Consider the following 19845-nt stretch of genomic DNA (forward strand, 5'->3'; position numbering starts at 1 on the left):
AATACACTGCTCAAAAAATGAAGGGAACACAAACATCACAGCACAACACCCAATTCACTTACATTTCAGGGATCAATTTCACCTGCTTTGGTGCAAATGAAAGTGACAACAGGAGCGCCGGAGAGGCAACAGCAAAAAGGGAATGGAGACATTATCCTCCCTGACTGATTCTTCTCTAGTTTTGAGCTTTGCTAGTGTCCTTAGCGCCTCACCTTTTACCAGTAGTGACATTTGCAGTCCACTGAGGTTGTACAGGTAATCCTGCTTCTCCAGGATGGCACATCCATATATGCCATCGCAAAAAGGTTTGCCCATCTCCCAACAGTCTCAAGACCATGGGTAAGATACCAGAACAGGGGTCGTTACACGAGGTGAGCTGGACAGGGATGTAGAAGGGCATCAACCCAACATAAGGACTGGAGGAACAGGAGAAGCTCTGCCAGAGCCCTACAAACATCAGCGGGCTACCGGTCTGCATGTTTATAGCCAACGTATCAGAAGTAGACCCTATGAGGCCAGACATCCTGTAGTGGGACCTGTGCTCACAGCCAAGCAATGTACCGCTTGTCTGGCATTTGGTAGAGAACACCAGAATTGGCAAGTCTGCCACGGCCATCCCGTTCTCTTCAGAGATGAGTGCAGGCTCACACTTAGCAGCACGTGACAGACATGTGAAAGTGATCCAATATGTGATATAAGTGTTCCCTTAATTTATTTGAGCAGCATATATACAGTCATATAGCCAAGCATGAGGGGCAGAAAAAAAAACAGCCACGGGATCTTTAGGGAGAAAGAGCACAAGGACTAAAAAGATTGTGTAAAGTATAGGGAGAGGGCATGATGCCAGCATGCAGAGGAGACACTGGTAACATACTGGGTGACAAATTACCTGTGTGATTAGGAGACAGAGCCCCCTCACTAGGCAGATCCAGGGATCCTAGAGGCACCTCTGTGTACTCACTTTGTGATCCCCCTACAGTACTAGCAGCTACAAGAGGAGGGTATAAGGTAAGGTGACAGATCTATGGCTACTATGATAAAATTCAACCCGCCCAAGATCCTCTCACCTGTTCCTGGCTTCTCTCTTTCTCGTCTCTTCCTTTTCCTTGTCGGTTTTAGCCAGGCTTTGTCCATCTTCCATTTCTTTTTTCCTTTCTTTTTAAGGCTGCTGGAACTCTAGAAGGACAGCGCCAAATTAATTGCTGGATACGTGGAGAGCAGACATATAACATCTCTGTGCAGCGATTGCATCTACTTACCCTTTCTGACTGGTTTCCAGATCCTTCTTCCTCTTCCTCATCATCTTCCTCCTGTCGTTATACAACAGAGTCAGTTTCTAGATATCTGCTGCTTCTTATAAGATTTTACCATGACTCCATTTACCTTGCTGTCGCTGTCTCCTTGGTCTTCCACAGACATGCTGTCATAGAAAAGGCTGAAATCTGTGCCAACATCTGGCTCCCAGTCCTCACCCTCCATGCAGTCAGGATCCCGGGAAGACCCTGGAGCAGGGGAGAAGGGTACTGAAGGGTCCTGAAAGGGAAGCAAATGTCATATTCAAACTTTACCTGGCTTTTTTAAAATTCATCTATGTGGGTCCACAGGATAGGAGCTAATCGGCTTTAGCGGGAAAACCCCTTTAAGGCCTCTTTCACATGGGCTACAAAAATGTTAGGTGACTGCGACATCGCTACAAAATGCATGTATGTGAAGCTCATGGTTTCCAATGGGTTCTTGCAGGCTACAAAACATTTCTCATGTGAAAGAACCCATTGGAAACCATGGGCTTCACATATATGCTTTTTGTAGCAATGTTGCATGTATGTGAAAGAAGACTAAATAATAAAACTGATTGCCTAAAGGCACCAGTAGCTCCCATCATGATAAGTCATCAACAGTTGATTGGCAGGGGTCCGCTGCTCAGGATAACCACCAATCAGCTGATCCCCAGGCTTGCAGTCAGTGCAGGAAGCAGATAGCACCGCCAATATAGCAGGCCCAACAATTTAGTACTGTAGGCACAGCTCCCATTTAATTTATTGTGAACTGTACCTACAGTACCAACTCAGGCTGTTGTAATATGGACAGCGCTATCTGCGCTGATAGCCACTGCTGAGCAACTATTGATGATCTAACCTGCAGATAGGTCATCAGTAGCAAAAGTCCCAAATAACCCCATTAAACAAAATATATGTGTAAGCAGTCAGCTCCCTCTAGTGGCAGCTTGAAGCAGTCAGAATTGTCATTTAAAGGGGTTGTACCAAGATCACAAGTTATTCTCCTATTCACAGGATCTCAGAGGAGACCCCCGCCGATCAACAAGTTATCTCCTATCCTGTGGATAGGGGATAAGTTGTTATCTTGGTACAAGCCCTTTAACTTCATGCTTGTGTTAAAAAATACATTTTTGTACTTTCCATAAAATCTCTCTTATTGGTACCCTTCATTGGGGGAGGGGACACAGAAAACCATGGTTATAGGCTGCTGACACTAGGAGGAAGAGTGACACTAAGAACAAAAAAAGTCAGCTCCTCCTATGCAGGCAATACCTGCCTACAGGCACTGAGCATATCAGTTTGTGCCTCAGCAGTAGGAAAAGCTTGGCAAAGGTAAACGGATGTCAGAATATGAGAGAACTGTGAACTCAGAATCTGGAAACCGCCAAAGAGGGAACAGAAAAAAACCCAACATGGTACTCGGAAAGGGCAGGTGCCGTGTCCCCCCAATAAAGGCTATGAGAAAGATTTTACGGCAAGTACAAAAATCTTCTTTTCTTGGTGGCTTTATTGGAGAACAATGGAGACCATGGGACGTACTAAAGCAGACCCCAAGTGTGGGGAAAAACGGAAAACATGTTAGTCGGAGGGCTGCGCCACTGCGGCTTGTAGCGCCTTGCGACCAAGACCAACATCTGCTGATACAAACGTGCACTTTGTAAAACCTGGAAAAAGTGTGGATAGAAGACCACGTGGCGGCCTTCTAGAGTTGCATGATGGGAGCTCGGTGTGGCTTGGCCCGGGAAGCATCCACTGAACGAGTGGAGTGTGCCATGCCTCCAAATGAGGTGTCCTGTCCCTTGATGTAATACGCCTCAAGGATAGCTGAATGGGTCCACCAAGAAATAGTCGCCTTAGAGGCCAGCTTCCCTCCGGGAGGACGAAGAGAGAATCTGAGTGCCTAAAGGAAGACGTGTCCGAGATGTAAAAGCAAATGGCCCTCACCACATCCAGTTTGGGAAGGGCCTTTCCCCTGTAATGTGTAGGGGATGGACAGAACGATGCCAACACAATCTCTTTGTTGAGGTGAAAAGCTGAAACCATCTTCGGCAGAACCATCTGTCTTGTTGAAGGATCAATGAAGGGGAACGGCAAAAGAGCCGACAATTCCAACACTCCTGATGGAAGTCAAGGCTATGAGAAAAGCAACGTTTCAGAAAGAGAGGCACAAAGACACATCCCTTTAACAGCTCTATAGGAGAAGAATTCAAAACTAGGTTAAGATCCCACAGTGAAGCCGGGGATCTGTATGGAGGAGCAGTATGTGCCAGTCCCTGCAAAAACGTCTTGGCTTGGTATTTAGATGCCAAGGGTTTTTGGAAAAGAATAGATAAGGCTGAGATTACGGATATGGCCGGGACACTGTATTCTGCCCAGGAGAGAATCTGAGGTGCTTTTTGCATGACTGCCTTGCTGCATATGTGCCACTCTGAAGATTAATGTAAGCCTCAGCTGTCCTGACCCCAACTGGATGACCTGCGAAGGAGTCGAAAGATTAAAAAAAATTGCCCTGAGCTTCAGAAAATTGATTGCTGGTAGCCGGCAATCCAAAGGAGTCCAGAGGCCTTGAACCATATGATGCAGTAACACTCCTCCCAGCCTAGAAGGCTGGTATTCGTGGCGATGACCAGCCAGTGGACTGGGAGGAAGGAACGACCCTTAAGAATCAGGGAGAGTAAAGCCATCAAAGAAGGGCTTGACTCACCTGAGTGGAAAGGTGGATGGGGAGGTCCAGAGACAGTGGACGAGGTGTCCTCTGGAAGAATGATTTGAGAAAATAATGTGTTGATCATCATTCTTTAAAAAATATGAGCTGCGAGGGAATGAGACATGACTTTGGTTTGTTGTTATCCAACTGAACCAAGAGAGCATCTCTCTAGTGATCCTGAGACTCCTCAAGACTGTCGACCATATCCTAGTTTCTGGTGGACTTGTCTGGGTCAGAATCGGAATTAATGGACTCAGAGTGGGACAGTTCACCCCCGAAGAGAGCTGGTGGTCTGGGGACAGGAAGTGATCAGAGGCGGGATCCTGTGTGGTAGGCAGCACCATTAAGAACTCTGATAAGAGACGGGGGAGGGGTGGGAAGAAAATGCTCCAGAGGACGCTTGTGGGCTCCGCCACATTGAGAACTTTCTCACAGTCACTCAGACTCACCCTGGGAGGTGGACAGAGGACCAGTGGAGGTTAGCTGTGAGGCAAGGAGTTCCGCGCCTGTTACCATGGACAGACATCCTGGTGAGCTCCGCTACCAAGTGGGACAGGGCAACGGTCCATTCAGGAGGAGGAGGAGTGCAACTGCCCCGGCCAGAGAGGGAGTTCTTAGGCAGGTAGCGAAGTGAGTGTTGGGTGCAGGAGGAACAACTAGACCCCAGCATGGCCTGAGGGAAACGTGCGATAGCAAATGGTACAGGCAAAATGAATAACCTGAAGTACCAGCCTTGGTGTGAGCACTCTTCTTTGGGGTCTGACATGATTTAGTTGGGAAGACAGAAAGGCCTTTCTCTTTCCCAACCTAAAAGGGGAGAAAGGAGAAGAAAAAAAAAAAAAAAAAAAAGCTAAAACTGAACTTCATATTAGATCCATGTCTGCTTCTTACCGACACTAAGCTGAAACGGATTAGCTCAGTGCCTGTAGGTATAGCCTTCATATGAGGAGCTAACCTTTTTTTTGTTCTTAGCGTCTATATCCATGCTCTGTGTTCTCCAATGAAGTGAGCAAGAAAAAAGCAACACTTTGGAGAGGTCATGAAGATCTGACCCTATTACATTAATCAGCACAGAAGGTTAGACAAACTTAGATCATGTGTGATATTTACATTTTAGGGAAAACCATGGTGATGGCAAAATGTAATTTTCTCTTCTGTATTATTGGGGGACACCGCAAGATCTTGGGTATAGCTTCTGCCACTAGGAGGCGGCACTAAGCATGAAGTGCATTTAAGTCCTCCTACTAGCCATACCCCTCCTGCCGGCATCCAGCCATCTCAGTTTTTTGCTTAGTGTCTGTAGGAGGCAGACCTCTTCAGTCAAGGCCTTCAGGAGCACATGAAAGTGGGCACAGGGCAGGCAGGACTCTCCATATTCCCCACAAGGAGGGCAGACGGCAAGTGTCTGCCCTCCTCCAAGAAGAAAAAAAGAGGCACATCTACTTTATAAAAAAAAAAAAAAAGCTTGATAGTGACCCGCCAGCCAAAGCGTCCCCATCCCGCAGCACTCCCATCCTCTCTAAAGGACGGCGAGCAAATGAGGTTTTCACTGCTGGAAATGAGAGAGAATCTTCCAGGATCATCATACCAGCAGAGTAGGTAAGTAGTTAGGTAACTTGTAACAGGAGCCGCCTCCTGTCTAGCTGTGTCCGTCACGTGTTTATACCGGTGCACGTTATCGCCGCCGTGCTTGGGAGATGGTCCTGCCGCGTGGCTGCAGCGACCGTTGTGTAGCAAACATTGGGGCATCGGTGCCACGTGGCCATTTATTTATTTTGAGATGTTCATTTGATTTTGGCTCCGGGCGGCTATGTAACTTCCCACCACATAGTGCTTATGTGTGGGTGGTCTCCTCGCCACGTGGCTTATTGCCTTGAATCGACACGCTGCCATTATATTGCACCTGTGTCATCACACGGACATTGTTTTTGCCACGGCCACGTGTCGCAGTGCAGTCATGTGCCTTTTTCTGCCGCACGGCCATGTGATTTGCCATGTGGTCATATAACTTAGCTGCACGGTTGTTGATTTTGCAGCCTAGCGACCATTTCATTTTGCCGGCGCATGGCTATGTGTCAAAACCACCATGCGACCACTGTTTTTTTTAGACGCTTTGCAGTCAGCATCTTCCTCTGCAGCGTCGTCTGGGATGTGCGTCCCGTGTACGTTACCGTAAGGCAGGTGGTTATGGTGAACTGTGTGTTTTGCCACCAGGTGTTTTTCTGTGTAATTCGCGGTTGGACAGCTTGCGTAGCACGCTGCAGTACAGCCTGGGATCAGTTAGTGGAATGAGCTTATGAAAAGGCCTTGAAACGAAAAGGCGAAGGAATAACCACAAAAACAAAAATAAAAAAAGATGAAAACAGCCAGAAAGAGCAATGACTCCACGAGAAACAAACGAGGTTTATAACAAAGTATAACACCCAACATGCTAAAACTCGGAAGATCCTTCAAACTCACTGGAACATCTTAAAAGAAGATCCTTTCTTACAGAACTCCCTAGTCAATAAACCTACAATAACATTCCGGAAAAACAAAACGATGAGAGAGATAGTAAGTAGCACCATCATGCCCCCATAAAAATATTCCGAACAAAGAGAGATAGGATCACTAGAAATAATACCCTGCTAACCACAGTAAGAGGATCTTATAAGTGTGGGAAACCTAGATGTAGGTGCTGTGCACTTACAGCCCACGATAAAAAGAGATCCAAGTCCCTCTGGATAAGATACATTATATTAAAACCATGCTGAATTGCAATACTAAGTACGTTATTTATTTTTTAGAATGTCCCTGTGGACTAGGCTACATCGGCCGTGCCATTAACCCACTACGGATCCGTATAAATAAACACCGCAACAACATAGCAAAAGGATTCATAAACAATAGTGTCTCCCGCCATTTCCTCCAGATAGACGATAAAGACTTTACAGGCTTAACCTGTTTCAATCTAATTTTGGATTCAGGGTTTCCTAGGGAGCTTTCTCTTTCTGCCATTACACAATGGCGCCATCTGCTGGCTAAAGCCAGTACTGCAGTATGTGACATGCTGGAGAGGCCCCCAACAACAGAGCGGACAGTAATCTACAGTAAGAATACCCTGCCGGATGTTTTCTGACATCGGAGCTGTACAGCCTTCAATCAGAATGTCTTTAGACGTCAGACAGTGGATTGGAAAGGGTTAAAAGTTACGCCATTGGAGAAAATCATATCAGGCCAGTTATCCCTTCTTAAAAGAAGAGATGCTTTGGATTTATAAAATGAAGATAATGGTCCCATACGGTTTAAAGGAGGTTTTAGAAAAAAAATTTAAAGAAATCTATCTCTTACTATGATTTTAGATATTGTCATTTAAATACATGCGTTTTACTAATGGTCTTTGTATTATATTCTAATTATAATGTCTTTTTTATGCATGACAGCTCGAACTATACGCCATACATGAATGAGCAATGTATTATCTATCCCCTGGAGGTTTTTTCTCAAGTGTGAGAGGATTGTCCTATTGTTTCATTGTACTGTATTTTAATCATTAAAGCTTTTACAATACTGATCATTATATATGGTAGCCCACACTAAGTATTATGCAGGGGCACGCCTTATATGGGCATGTACCAAACCCGTTTACGGTCAGTGGAACACATTATGGACTCCATTAAGAAACTATGGTATACCCAATTGATAGTCTGACAAGAGCATGGCATGCCCACGTGATCCCGCGATGACGTAACCACCACGCGTCATGTGATCCTTTTTGATGACGCAGCTGCTGCACATCATGTGACTCCTAGGATGATGTGGCATGGCGGCGTTATTCGCTCCGCCTCTATGATGACGCAGTACACCGGTGTCACCAGCTCCGCCTCCAATATGGCGCCGTACAGGATGGAATGTAATGTATTACCTATTTTATATAAATATAAACGTATGTATGTGTTTTTATATGTTGGCTTGAAAAAGGTGCTAATGTGTAAGCACCGAAACGCGTTTCCTGTTACATTAAAATTCCAGATTACATCTCCACGGACCCGAGTGTATTTCCCTTTGACGTTGGAGTCTATACTTCAAGGAGGGGGCTTCTGAGCATCATATCCCCCTCCTGTTTAGTAAGTGTTGTTCCTCTGCCATTTCTTTCACTCTTTGGATAAACGTATTCTCACACCAAAGTACCGTGAAGCGCAGGGACATTTTTTTCTAACAGTCCTTTATCTATATTTCTTAGCCTGGGATCATGGCCGCCATAGGCCGTGTATATTGCCACTGTGTGACCTGCTTCGCCGACATGCGGAGGTTATTCGTGGCTGTAGGCCTCCATACAGACTTGTTGGCCGGCGGCTGGAATGCGTTCGACCCAGCCATTCTGCATTGCATACCGGCCTTGTGGTGGCCCGATTGGCTGTTTATGATCCTTTACTCCTACGGCTTTTTATATTTTTCCACCCCCTTGGGTACTGCTCTGGAATGTCCCAAGGTTTTGTTGTGTCCCTCAATGATACAGACGAAAAATAACACACTTTATGCTTAGTGTCGCCTCCTAGTGGCAGAAGCTATACCCAAGGTCCCGCTGTGTCCCCAAATGAAGAGGACGAAAAAGAGATTTAACGGGAAGTTATACCAAAAATCTTGTTATTTCTCACCTAATGCACAAAGGTCCTGTACTATTAGTTCACTTACCTCAGAGTCCTTTGACATGGCAGCAAGCATATGAGCTTCATGCAAGGCACTAGTTCTTTTCTGTGTAGAATCTGAAAAAGTAGACTTGATGAGACCAAGATCACTCAGCTCCAAAGCTAGATGTCTTGCCAGTATTTTGCATTCCATGCATGGTATACCCACTGAAGATACTCGGTTTGTAGCATGTAAACCTATGAATACCCCTTTTAGCTCCTTCTCAACATATATGTCACATCACGCAAAGAAGTGTATGGGGAGGGTATAGGAGCTGAGCTGTCGACTGTGCTTCACAGCTGACAACTGCTTGCAATGGCCAGGATTGGAGGCAACTTCAATCCTAGCCACTTAATCCCTTACACGATGTGCCTAACAAAGGCCTCAGCATCTAACCTTGTAAAGATACCCCCCTTTTTCATTTTTTCCTCCCCACTTTAAAAAAAAAATCCCAACTCTTATTTATCCATCAACATAGCTACCTGAGAGCTTGTTTTTCATGGGACAAGTTGCATTTTTCAGTGTAAACATATAATGTACTGAAAAACTTAAAAAAAAAAAAGTCTAAGGCCATTCTCACATGAATCCATTTTTTTACGATTACCACGGCGTTTTGAAAGCTGTGGTATAACGCTCCCATTGATTTCAATGGAGCCTAGCAGACATGTGCTCGAATGCGGCGGTTTCCAGCTCTGATTTTCAAAGGCGCTGTCTGCTCTATTTTCTGCGTTTAGCGCACCTCATCAATGATGGGGCGTGCTAAAACCCGCTGTCGGAAGCGGGAACCCTTGCTGCTCGCCAGCTGAGGACAGACACATGGATGCATCCGTCTTCAGAACTGCCCTGTTATTATTCAGTTAGGAAGATGTGAGAACGGGGCAGCCTGGTAATGTTAGGCTGTTCTCCCCCGTAGTTCCAGCTATACTGTACCTGGACTGTTTCTGTTCCCCATCTCGATGTCTTTTCTCATACTCTGCTTCTCTCCATCGATAATGAACATTCCATCTCCTGGTACCTAGAACCCATTAGTGAACAGATCACATACACAGTGTCTCCAGAACATTGAATTCAAGAACCATAAATCCACAACAAAAAAAAAACAAAACAGGGTCCTTCCCTGAAAGACACTTACACTGCCAACCCGAGGGATGGTCTTTCTTGCACGGTGCACTTTGTCCACTCCATCCCGATTAATATTCAGCAATCGCATAGCCAGGGTTTGCGTGGTGTGGGGCATCTTTCCAGCCCCAGTAAGAGACATCTTTGCTCGGCTGGAAACAGGTGAAGAGGACAAAGATGGAGGTGTTGGGAAGGACTTGGATGCATGACCTGCCAGGGAGAAGAATGTACAATTATAACCAATTCTATGTGCGGTCATACCATCTATAATAATCAGGCCACAGAGGTTAAACTGTATTACCTGACAGACCTCGAGCAGGTGGTGAAAATTTGAGGTTCTCCTTCTCAGTCTCTCTTGTGTCCTCCTTAGCTGTCAGACTGCCCAAGGACGCATCCTGGATCCCTTCAGCATCAGCATCACCTAAACACAAATTACTGCATGAACCAGCTCAAGTCCTCATGCATCACCTACATAGACCTCAGGTAGATTTTCCCAGCAGCTCATGAAGCCGTAATGTAAAGGTGCTTATCCATTATTATGCAACTAAACCTTAAAGCGACCCTCCAGTCCTAGACAAACAAACAAAGATGGCTGCACCGCTCTCTGACTACCTGATAGACTAACGATGCATACTAATGCACAGTGTGTAATGGCCCTTTTACCCGGGACGACAGTCGGCTAAATGACTGTACGAGCGCTGGCGTCACCGCTAAGGTCGTTGGCACTCGTGAAGAGCGTTTAGACAGACTTCGCTGCTGGATCGTTGGGTTCTCACTGGCTTTTCGGTAAGCGCTTCACCTTTTGAGCGCGAAGCACTTACTTGGAACGAGAAGCCAGCGATCCAGCGATAGTTTTTATGCTGACTGAAAGTTAGTGATAGCGACTCACGAATTAATACGGCGTGAATTCTTTTACATTTACACTACACAATTATTGCTCAAATTTGTTTGTTTGAACGAATTTTGAGTGATAATCGTTGCATGTAAATGGGCCATTAGACACTACTTGCTGGCGAGCCAGCATTGCTCACATGATCAGTGCTAACCAGTCAAAGCAGTGTGCTTTGGTAGTCGGAGAAGCGGTGTGGCCATCTTGGTTTGCCCAGGGCCACTTTGTTATCCAACTAAAAATCTGCACATTTCAAAATATATTTTGCTCTTCAACTCCTCACCATTTCAAAGATCTCTGATAGCTGACAGTGAATGGAAACATTCTCGTTTACATCCAGAGACTTAAAACGCTGAATAAACTTTATACTTTTCCCAACTGACTGATACAATTATATCCAGTCCTCTGTCATTTTACCTAGACTGAGACATTGTAATACACCATTGGAGCCGAAGAAAGATTTGTGCTACTTAAGTTTTTACAACAGAAAACAGCAGCATTCCCTGGCAGCAAGCAGAGATAGTAAAAAAGGTCACTAATGGAAACAAAATAGATTGAAAAACTTGTCAGAATGATTAAAGAGTTATTCTGGACATTCAACCCCTTGCAGTACTGATTACCTACCCTAAGGATAGGTCATTCAAGTGGATCATCAGGTGTCTGAGAATCATTGGGAGCTACACTTTCTATTGCACTACTGGCTCTGACCCCAATGCAAATATCCAGCCCTGCTGCAATGAGCCCAGGGGCTGAGATCAGCTAATCGCTGGGGTTGCTTAGCAGCGGGCCTCCACCAATCAACTGCTAATGATAAGTCATCAATAGGTAAAAAGTACAGTCGTGACCGACTCCTACATTGTGACGTTTTCTTGGCAGACTGTTTTTGCTGGTTGGTTTGCCATTGCCTTCGCCAGTCCTCTTTACCCCCCCACAAGCTGGGTACTCATTTTACAGACTTCGGAAGGATGGTTGGCTGAGTCAACCTTGAGCCGGCTACCTGAAGAGAGCTACATCTCACTTATTAGGTGGCATCTGCCTCAGAATGCGAGTTAGCCCCACTAAATGATGCCAATCTACATGCGGATCCGCAGGAACTTTCAATATGGATCCAAGGCAAAAATCTGCACACTGATTTCTGACATAGGCTATGTTCAGACACAAAAGCTAAGAAAGGGAGTAAATCTTGCACTGGAGGACTAGAGTGCAGCTATGTATGGCATGTATAGGGGTGGCACAACACCACAAGCTCCCTGATTAGGGTACTGCACCGTACCCCAGCAATGTCAGAAGCCAGACCTTATCCAGACACATATCTGTTCTATCGTTAATCCTGGCAGATCAGATATACAGTGAGGAATCACCAGCCCATCGTCCGTCTCTTCCCCTTACCCCGGCTGCTAGACAGTCCCATGGCATCCTTCTCATGCGGGGTGTCCCTCTCAGATTCCCTTGTGGACAGAGCCTGAATGGAAGAGAGAACAACAGCTGTCAGGGCAAAGATCAAATACAAGTCTACTGCTCCTCGCTACTCAGAAGTATGAGCCAAGGTATAAAGTAGCAAGAAATAGTAAGTGAACCCCAAACCTCCAACGTATGTTAAAGTAACACAAAGGCTTGATCGTGTGCAAGAATCACTACAAAGTCATGGGGGTACTGTAATGCAACCTCAGAATGCTCTATTGAGGGGGAGAGTTAGTCGCACATGACCATGAATGGCAAGTTGGTTGCATGCTACATTTTCTCACCCTAAAAGGGGTTATCCAGGCAGCGGCCGCGGGACACATCAGGGTTGGAGGTAAGGCACTGCTCCGACCCCGATGCAGCAGACAGCGCTTTTAAATTGTAAGCACAGCCCTTTTTGAAATCAATGGCAACTGCGCCTGCAATTACAAACGTGACTCCCATTGATTTCAATTAAGGCTATGACCGCGATTACGAGCTCCGGCAACTACACAGGGGTCGGAACAACACTTCAGCTCTCACCCCGATGTGTACCAGCAGCCACTGCCTGCATATCCCTTTTAGGGCCCACCAGCGGTCATCGCTCCTGTGCTTCCACAAAGGAGTGATTATCGCTCACTGAATGGAGGTGGATACACCAGAGATCTCTCCCGGCCGCCCTCCTCCATTCACAGTAAACAGGCGGTCGTTCATAGACTGAGCAACAACAACAAGTGAGGGATTCTCGCTCCCTCACCCTGCGTTTACACAGGCAGTCGCCCGTAATTATCGGCCCATATAAGTACCCCAAGGCTTCATGGTACTTCCATGATTTTACCAGGACTGTGAAGCCTTAAAGCCCTTTTAAATGCGCCGATTCTTAACCCAATGTAAGTGAATGCTGATCAACAAGCGAGTTGGTCGGCGCTCGTTTGCTCTTGTCTATACAGGCTCAGAATCGCGGCTCTGAGGATAAAGGACTATTAGTCCCCGTGGATCTACTGTCCATCACGCTGCTCACAGGGAAACATCAGCCAGCATTTTAATGCTTGCTGAAAATCAGCGACCAGTTGACGAATGGTGTTCACGCGCTCAGCAGCTGATCGTTGGCTCTTCTACAGGGTCCAACTGTTGGTGCCCGGTAACTGGGCCATGTAAAAGGGCTTGTAGCCCCTCGGGCAACGGCACACTCAGCTGTCTGGGGCGGCTCTCCATGGAGGGTCTTGTACACTTCTGCGCAGTCTAAGATCACATTCAGTCTCCTCCGTGTGGATCACATCTCAGCTCGCTGGAGGGCCTCATTAGAGGGGATTGGCAGCTTTTTTAGGAATTTTCTAATTCACTTCTTCACCATTTAGAAGATTTCTGCTTGCTGTCAGTGAACGAGCACATTCTGCACTGACACACTGTAGCAGAGAATCAGAACAGGAAAGATATCCAAGCAGCTGCAGCCCAAAGATGATTGTAGCAAGTCTCCAGTAATGAATCTCTGGAGGTTACCGTTCACTGACAGCAAGCAGAGTTTCAGTAAAATTCTATTTACTTCCATGAAGATGGGCTGTTAGGACGGGAATGTATTTGATTGCCTGCGTATCACACGCACGTATGGCGCCCATATAATACGCGGCAATCTTACGCCCGTGGGCGCCGGCCTCAGGAATGCTGGCTGCCTATGTTTGTACACGTAAGATCTCCAATAATAAGGAGGTCCCTGATCTGTCCTGACAGCTGCTGGAGGACTACAAGTCCCAGGAAGCCATTGCAAGGCCTGCTGGGAGCTGTAGTTCCAAAGCGACTTCAGATCACATGGTCACTGCCAGCGCTGTGTCCCCGCGGCCGCCACATTCTCCGGTCATTATTGCCCCCAGGCTCACCTGTTGCTCCCTCCTCCCTCACCTCTCTTTGTCTTAAACTCTCCCCTCGCCCATTCCTATTCCCACCCGTCGCCCGCACTGCCGGGCTCCGGCGCTAGCTGCCCTCATATCATCCAGACCGGTTCCCTTTCTGTTCCCCCCTTTTTTTTATCTCACTCTCTCTCCCGCCGTCTCCATCGCTCCTCAGCACACACCACTTCCTGTCTGCCCGCTGACCTCACTTCCGCCGCTTCTCTCACCTGATTGGACGGCTAAGATTCTGGGGGATGGCTCCAAATACTACAAAGCTATCCTGTCTTTGATTGGCTCTTCCGTTGCCATGGAGAAATACGTTCTCTCAGCTGTTCTCCGATTGGACAACGCGTCCCATTGTAAACATTTTGCGTGTCAACGATCACATGACCTCAGCTCATTGGTTAGAATGTATCCAAGCCTCGCTGTCGGACGGATTCTTAAAACGGCAATGCCGCTGAGGCTGCCATCGACACCCCTTAAGGACTGAAATAAGTTTTTTGCTCCTCTACATCAGTCTTGTGTTTTTCTACCAATATTGCAGTGTGGAACTTTGTTTTCAGCACTTTTTAATTTCCACTCTAGAAATGATTAACAATTCCGCCATATTTGTTTTTATCACCATTCGCTAATTGCCAACCGTTTATTTTTTGTACTTTTTTTTGTTATCAGGGGATTTAAATAGTTTATTGTTTTTTGCAGGCGAAATGTTAAAAAGTAATAGGGCTTGTTCGTATCAGCCTTTTTTTTCCATTTCACTTTTTAAAAATGAAACAGCAAAATGGAATTAAAACGGAAGGAAACAAACGCAGTTTGTTTTTTTTTTAATTGAACTTTTAAAACTTTTAACCTCTCTGCGCTTGCTCATTTAAAAGCAGACCAGTGAGGGCGGCATCTCACAAGTGCAATTGCTTGCCTGCAAAAATTTAGCTGCGAACAAAGCGCTTTTGCACATTTTACCGCACTTTTATGCACACGCAGGGCATGTTCACATGGGCGCATGACCCTTCCCCCACCATGATTGAAAAAGCTATTTCGCCTAACGATGTCCAGATGTGTTCACTTTGTCATGGAATTGCACGTTTGCGCACCTCACATAGACTTCTATGCACAAATATGCAGAAAGATAGTGCAGGTCCTTTTTTTTTTTTTGCGCGCGCGAAATGTGTCGAAAAAGCAAATGCAGAGGTACCAATTGAAATCAATGGGTTCTTCTCTCTGTGTATTGCGCACACAAATACATCCGTGTGTAACCGCTTTCTGTGTGCATTCACACTTCTATAATGATGGCGTCACATGGGTGTATTTGTGCGCACACAATTGAACCCATTGATTTCAGTGGGATTGTACTTGTCCTTTTTTTGCGTTCACGGAAAAAAACGCAGCCTGCCCTTTTTTTTGTCCGCATTTGTGCTTCAAGGGTCCCCATCGAAGTTTATAGGAGGTGCGCAAATGTGCATACATGTCATTTATAGCAGCGGAAATCCCACCTCCTCCATTGAGGGGGGTCATTTACTTTCCTTCTATTGACTCCCATCGAAAACAATCGGAGAAACTTTGCGATCCGCCGCCGCTGCGCTGGATGATTGCTACTTCCCCAAAGTGATGTGAAGCTGTTTTGACATGAAAACGCCTCACATCCTCAGGGAATTCACACTGTGGGGAGCACAATATGAGGGCGAGACTCATGGCGCCATATCGCACTCACCAGTGTAAAGTTAGCCTTAGGGCTCCTTCACACTGGCGATCGCGATTTTGCCACTAGAAAATCGAGGCAAAATCGCAATTTTGCTCATCAGATGTCTGAGCGTCAGCGATGCTTTTTCTTGCAAAAACATGGCTGCCACTTGTGATTTTCTCGTAAGGTTTTTTTTATCGCAATAGAAAATAGGAGTTTCAAATGTTAAAAACGCATTGCATCGCACGAAAAACTTTGTGCTTTGTGATGCAATAAAAAGGAGGCTCCACAGGGAAACATTGGAGATAACAAAAATGCACATCGCAGAAAGATAGAGCGTGCCGCGATTTATTTTCACTCCGCATCGCATGAGTGAAAACATCGCAAATGTGAAGGAAACCATTAAAAAACATTGGTTTCATAATTCTGTGCTATCACTCACTCTCGCATCGCACAAAAATCGCACAATTTTTATCGCAAGTGTGAGGCTAGTTTCACACGGGCGCTGATGCCCATAAATCACGCGATTTATGGGCATCAGCAATGCTTTTTTTTTTAGAATAATCTCGCATCATATATATTGCATGATTATCGCATGATAAAAACGTGCAATTTTTTTTATCACCGAAGTCAATAGGACTTTCTAATGTTAAGATCGCGTTGCGATGAGATAAAAGGAGGCTCCATAGGGAACATGGGAGATTTAAAAATCGCACATCGCAGAAAAATAGAGCATGCCGCGATTTTTTGTTTTCTCAACCTCGCATCAGTGCACACATCACAGATGGGAAGGAAACCATTATAAATCATTGGCTTCATAATCAGCTTCTTTACTGATTCTCGCATCGGGCGGTTTTCTCGTCTGTGTGAAACCGCCTTTAAGGGCTTATTCACACGAGAACATATATGCCATGTTTTTATATACGGGTCCATCTGAGGCATTCGTTTCCAATGCATTCGTTCACACAGGCGAATATACGGTGCGTGAAAACACCCACTGAAAATAGAACATATGCGACCAAAATATGCCCGGCGTATATACGGGGGCCAAAAAGATAGTTCTGGAACTATCTTTTATCCAATATACGTCGCCGGCCAATATATGGCAGAGGGAAACAAAGGTAGGGGGAGGCATTTTTGCAGCGTCCAACGCTGCGAAAAGCTTACAGGTGCCTCTATGTAGGCATTGGAAGGCATCCTGAAGATTTTTGCAGAGCGAAGATTTTCTGGGGTGCGGCGTATGTTTTTGCTAAAATGCCCATTCATGTGGTTTTACGGTGCCGGCGGGCAAACGTAAAAACGCCTACGCTCATGTGAATGAAACCTTAGGGTGCCTTCACACTTGCGATCGCGATATCGGTGCCTTTTTTTAATGCAAATGTCAATGGGACTTTCTAATGTTAAATACGCATCGCACAAAAATCGTAAAGAACAAACTGGCGATTTTTGTTTGACGGAACCGCACAATAGAAAACAAACCTGCTGATGCGAACAAACCCTAACCTGACTGACTGCCGAAGGTAATGGGATCCAAAATGGGTCATAACGGATATGCCATGGCTTCCAAGGTCACATCTGATTTTGGCCTGTTTACCGCCATCTTTACAAATGCCATAAGACCACCTTTTGTGTGACGCGTCTATGTCCGTGTCTGCCATTTGCCTGTTTTGCCAGTAATGGTATATAGCGTTACCAAGTATGTTGCTCTGTATGTACCCATCTAACGGCACCTATTATTTTCTCTGGTGCATACAATATTGTAGTTTGTACATATCGCATGTAATACTGGCGCAAATGTTTTCAGCTTTCGTACCCCAGTAACTGCCTCGGTACCAGTTACTGTCATCCCTTCTGACTGACAATGAATTAAGGGGGTTTTCCGGCCTGCAAAAACTATCACATCCACAGCAAGATTAGTGGGGGTCGGAACGCTGGGACCTCCACCGACCACCATGACAGTGGACCATGATCTCCTGTTCACCCCAGCCAAAAGGCCACGGCTAGAAGGAACTGAAAAGGAGTGGTGGTCAAGTATACACCATGTCGCTCCATTCGAAGTCTACGGCACTGATGAACACAACTGGGCTTGGCCATGTTTATCGGTGCAATAGGCTATGAACGCAGTTACAGGGCAGATGCTCGACCGCTGCTTCATTCAAACCCCTCTGAGTTGTGGTCCTATGGTTGGGTGGGAGGAGGTTGAGATCTCAGTCTGGTGACCACCACTTCTTCCCATTCGCGCTGTAGAGGGAAGTGGTCATCTAAGGCCTCTTGGCACGTCAGCGTATTTCCATGAATGGCACATGGCCTTGTTGGGCACGTCAGTGTATTTCCATGAATGGCACACGGCCTTGTTGGACACGTTAGTGAATTTCCATGAATGGCACACGGCCTTGTTGGGCACGTCAGCGAATTTCCATGAATGGCACATGGCCTTGTTGGGCACGTCAGCGTATTGCCATGAATGGCACACGGCCTTGTTGAAGCCGTGGAGATTATATACATGGATGTTTTTTTTAAATAAACCGATGGTCCACGTGAAAAAATTCACAGCCCACCCTATTCCTGTCCGTTTCATCAACAAGAAGGCCCCCTGCACACGGACAGATTGTGAATAGCAGAATCCACAATCGGCACCCGCGTGGAAGATTCACTGTTAAAATCCGCCATAGGTAAGTATACATTTCCACGATGAATTGCAAGTCTTCTGTGGTGGAAATCCGCACACGGAATCCAGACGTGCCATGTGCAGGCGGGCAAAATAGGACATGAAGTGCATGTTAATCTACTGCAGTGTCCATGTATATCGGACAGCACATGGATTGGTGTCCACGTGCTGTCCGATGTGAATTGTGCCCAAGTCTCTCAGGTGCACATGGCTTAAATGGAACCTATCACCTGCCTAAAGCACCATAAACTAACTTAGGGCTCTTCCACACTTGTGTTTTTTTTCACGTGATATTGCTGCTTTTTTTAATTGCGAATGTCAGTGGGACTTTCTAATGTTAAAAATACATCGCACAAAAATTACAAGTTTGTGCTCTGGATTTTTGTGTGATGCGTTTTTAACATTAGAAAGTCCCACTGACATTCACATGTAAAAAATGCACAAGAAAAATGCAAGTGTGGAAGAGCCCTTATGGTGCCGTTAGGTGTGGTGACAGGGAGCCAGGTGCTGTATTTTTCATACCCGCTTCTTGGATCCTGTGGTGCCAGCCTATGAAGTCCACAAACCGTCAGAAAATCTGACTCTTTTCAGAGTCCCGTGCGTGCGCTCGCTTACAGACTTGTATAGGTGAGCACTCACACGTGACTCTGAAAAGAGTCCGATTTTCGGCCAGTGCACAGACTTTACAGGCTAGCACCGCAGCATCCAGGAAGCGTGCAAGTATGAAAAATACATCACCCGGCTCCCTGTTACCTCCCCTAACAGCTCCATAAGTTAGTTTATGGTGCTTTAGGCAGGTGACAGGATCCCTTTAAACAGTCAGTCTAGTGAATAGAGTGTTAGGCATAGTTAGTGACATCACTTACCAACCTCTGCCCATGCCCTTCAGTCAGATATGGCATCAGAAAACAAAGGACATGGATTTGAAATACCCACTATTGTTTATATGATTGTATGCAGGATCCAGAATCACTGTCCAGTCAGAGCAGCAGTTACTTTAGTCAGTTCTGCAACTTTCTAATATACAGTAAGTCCTCTACTTGTGAACGTTTGAGTTATGAACTTGGCTAGATATGAACAAGCCTGTCCATCTTACTTTTGGACCCCCCACCCCCACCCCCATAAGTAGGCCCAGAGTCCTCTGACCCGTGTATTCTTAGGCAAGACTGTGGATGACTGAATGGAGTGGTGGCAGCAGCATGCCCCAGTGCACAGATAATCCTCTACTTACAACAAGGTTCTGTCAACAGCGGTATTTAAACAGCTAACAGCTCCGATGAGTGGCGCAGCTTATCGGAGGTGTTGCAGGTAGGTGCAGGCTGAGAGAAACAGCTGGCACTCAACGTTGTGTGGAGCGGGATCCACCCACGATCTCCCACCATACAAGCATTTGTTCGGACATACAAAAAAATGCACTTACGAACAGCTTCTTGGAGCAGAACCTGGTCATAAGTAGGGAATTATCTGTACATTGGAGCATGCTGCTGCCACCATGCCATTCAGTCATCCACCG

General features: G+C 46.0%; 1 protein-coding gene across 2 annotated transcripts in view; it reads right to left on the reverse strand.

The window, feature by feature from the left end:
- Window positions 1-14195, reverse strand: part of EHMT2 (euchromatic histone lysine methyltransferase 2) — a 37022-nt gene extending 22827 nt beyond the window's left edge. The window contains exons 1-10 of one of the 2 annotated variants that reach the window (XM_066581063.1): window positions 14131-14195; window positions 12050-12122; window positions 10073-10192; window positions 9785-9981; window positions 9583-9667; window positions 8659-8729; window positions 1384-1533; window positions 1260-1310; window positions 1068-1176; window positions 890-988 (exon numbers count right to left, since the gene is read on the reverse strand). In XM_066581063.1, coding sequence (XP_066437160.1) covers window positions 890-988; window positions 1068-1176; window positions 1260-1310; window positions 1384-1533; window positions 8659-8729; window positions 9583-9667; window positions 9785-9981; window positions 10073-10192; window positions 12050-12122; window positions 14131-14151 — 976 coding nt within the window. In that variant the 5' untranslated portion in view covers window positions 14152-14195. The remainder of the gene's footprint in view (window positions 1-889; window positions 989-1067; window positions 1177-1259; window positions 1311-1383; window positions 1534-8658; window positions 8730-9582; window positions 9668-9784; window positions 9982-10072; window positions 10193-12049; window positions 12123-14130) is intronic. The other variant, XM_066581064.1, reaches the window with a different exon arrangement.
- Between the last annotated feature and the right edge of the window lie 5650 nt (window positions 14196-19845).

Source organism: Eleutherodactylus coqui, chromosome 10 (genome assembly GCF_035609145.1).
Source record: "Eleutherodactylus coqui strain aEleCoq1 chromosome 10, aEleCoq1.hap1, whole genome shotgun sequence".
Lineage (NCBI taxonomy): Eukaryota > Metazoa > Chordata > Amphibia > Anura > Eleutherodactylidae > Eleutherodactylus > Eleutherodactylus coqui.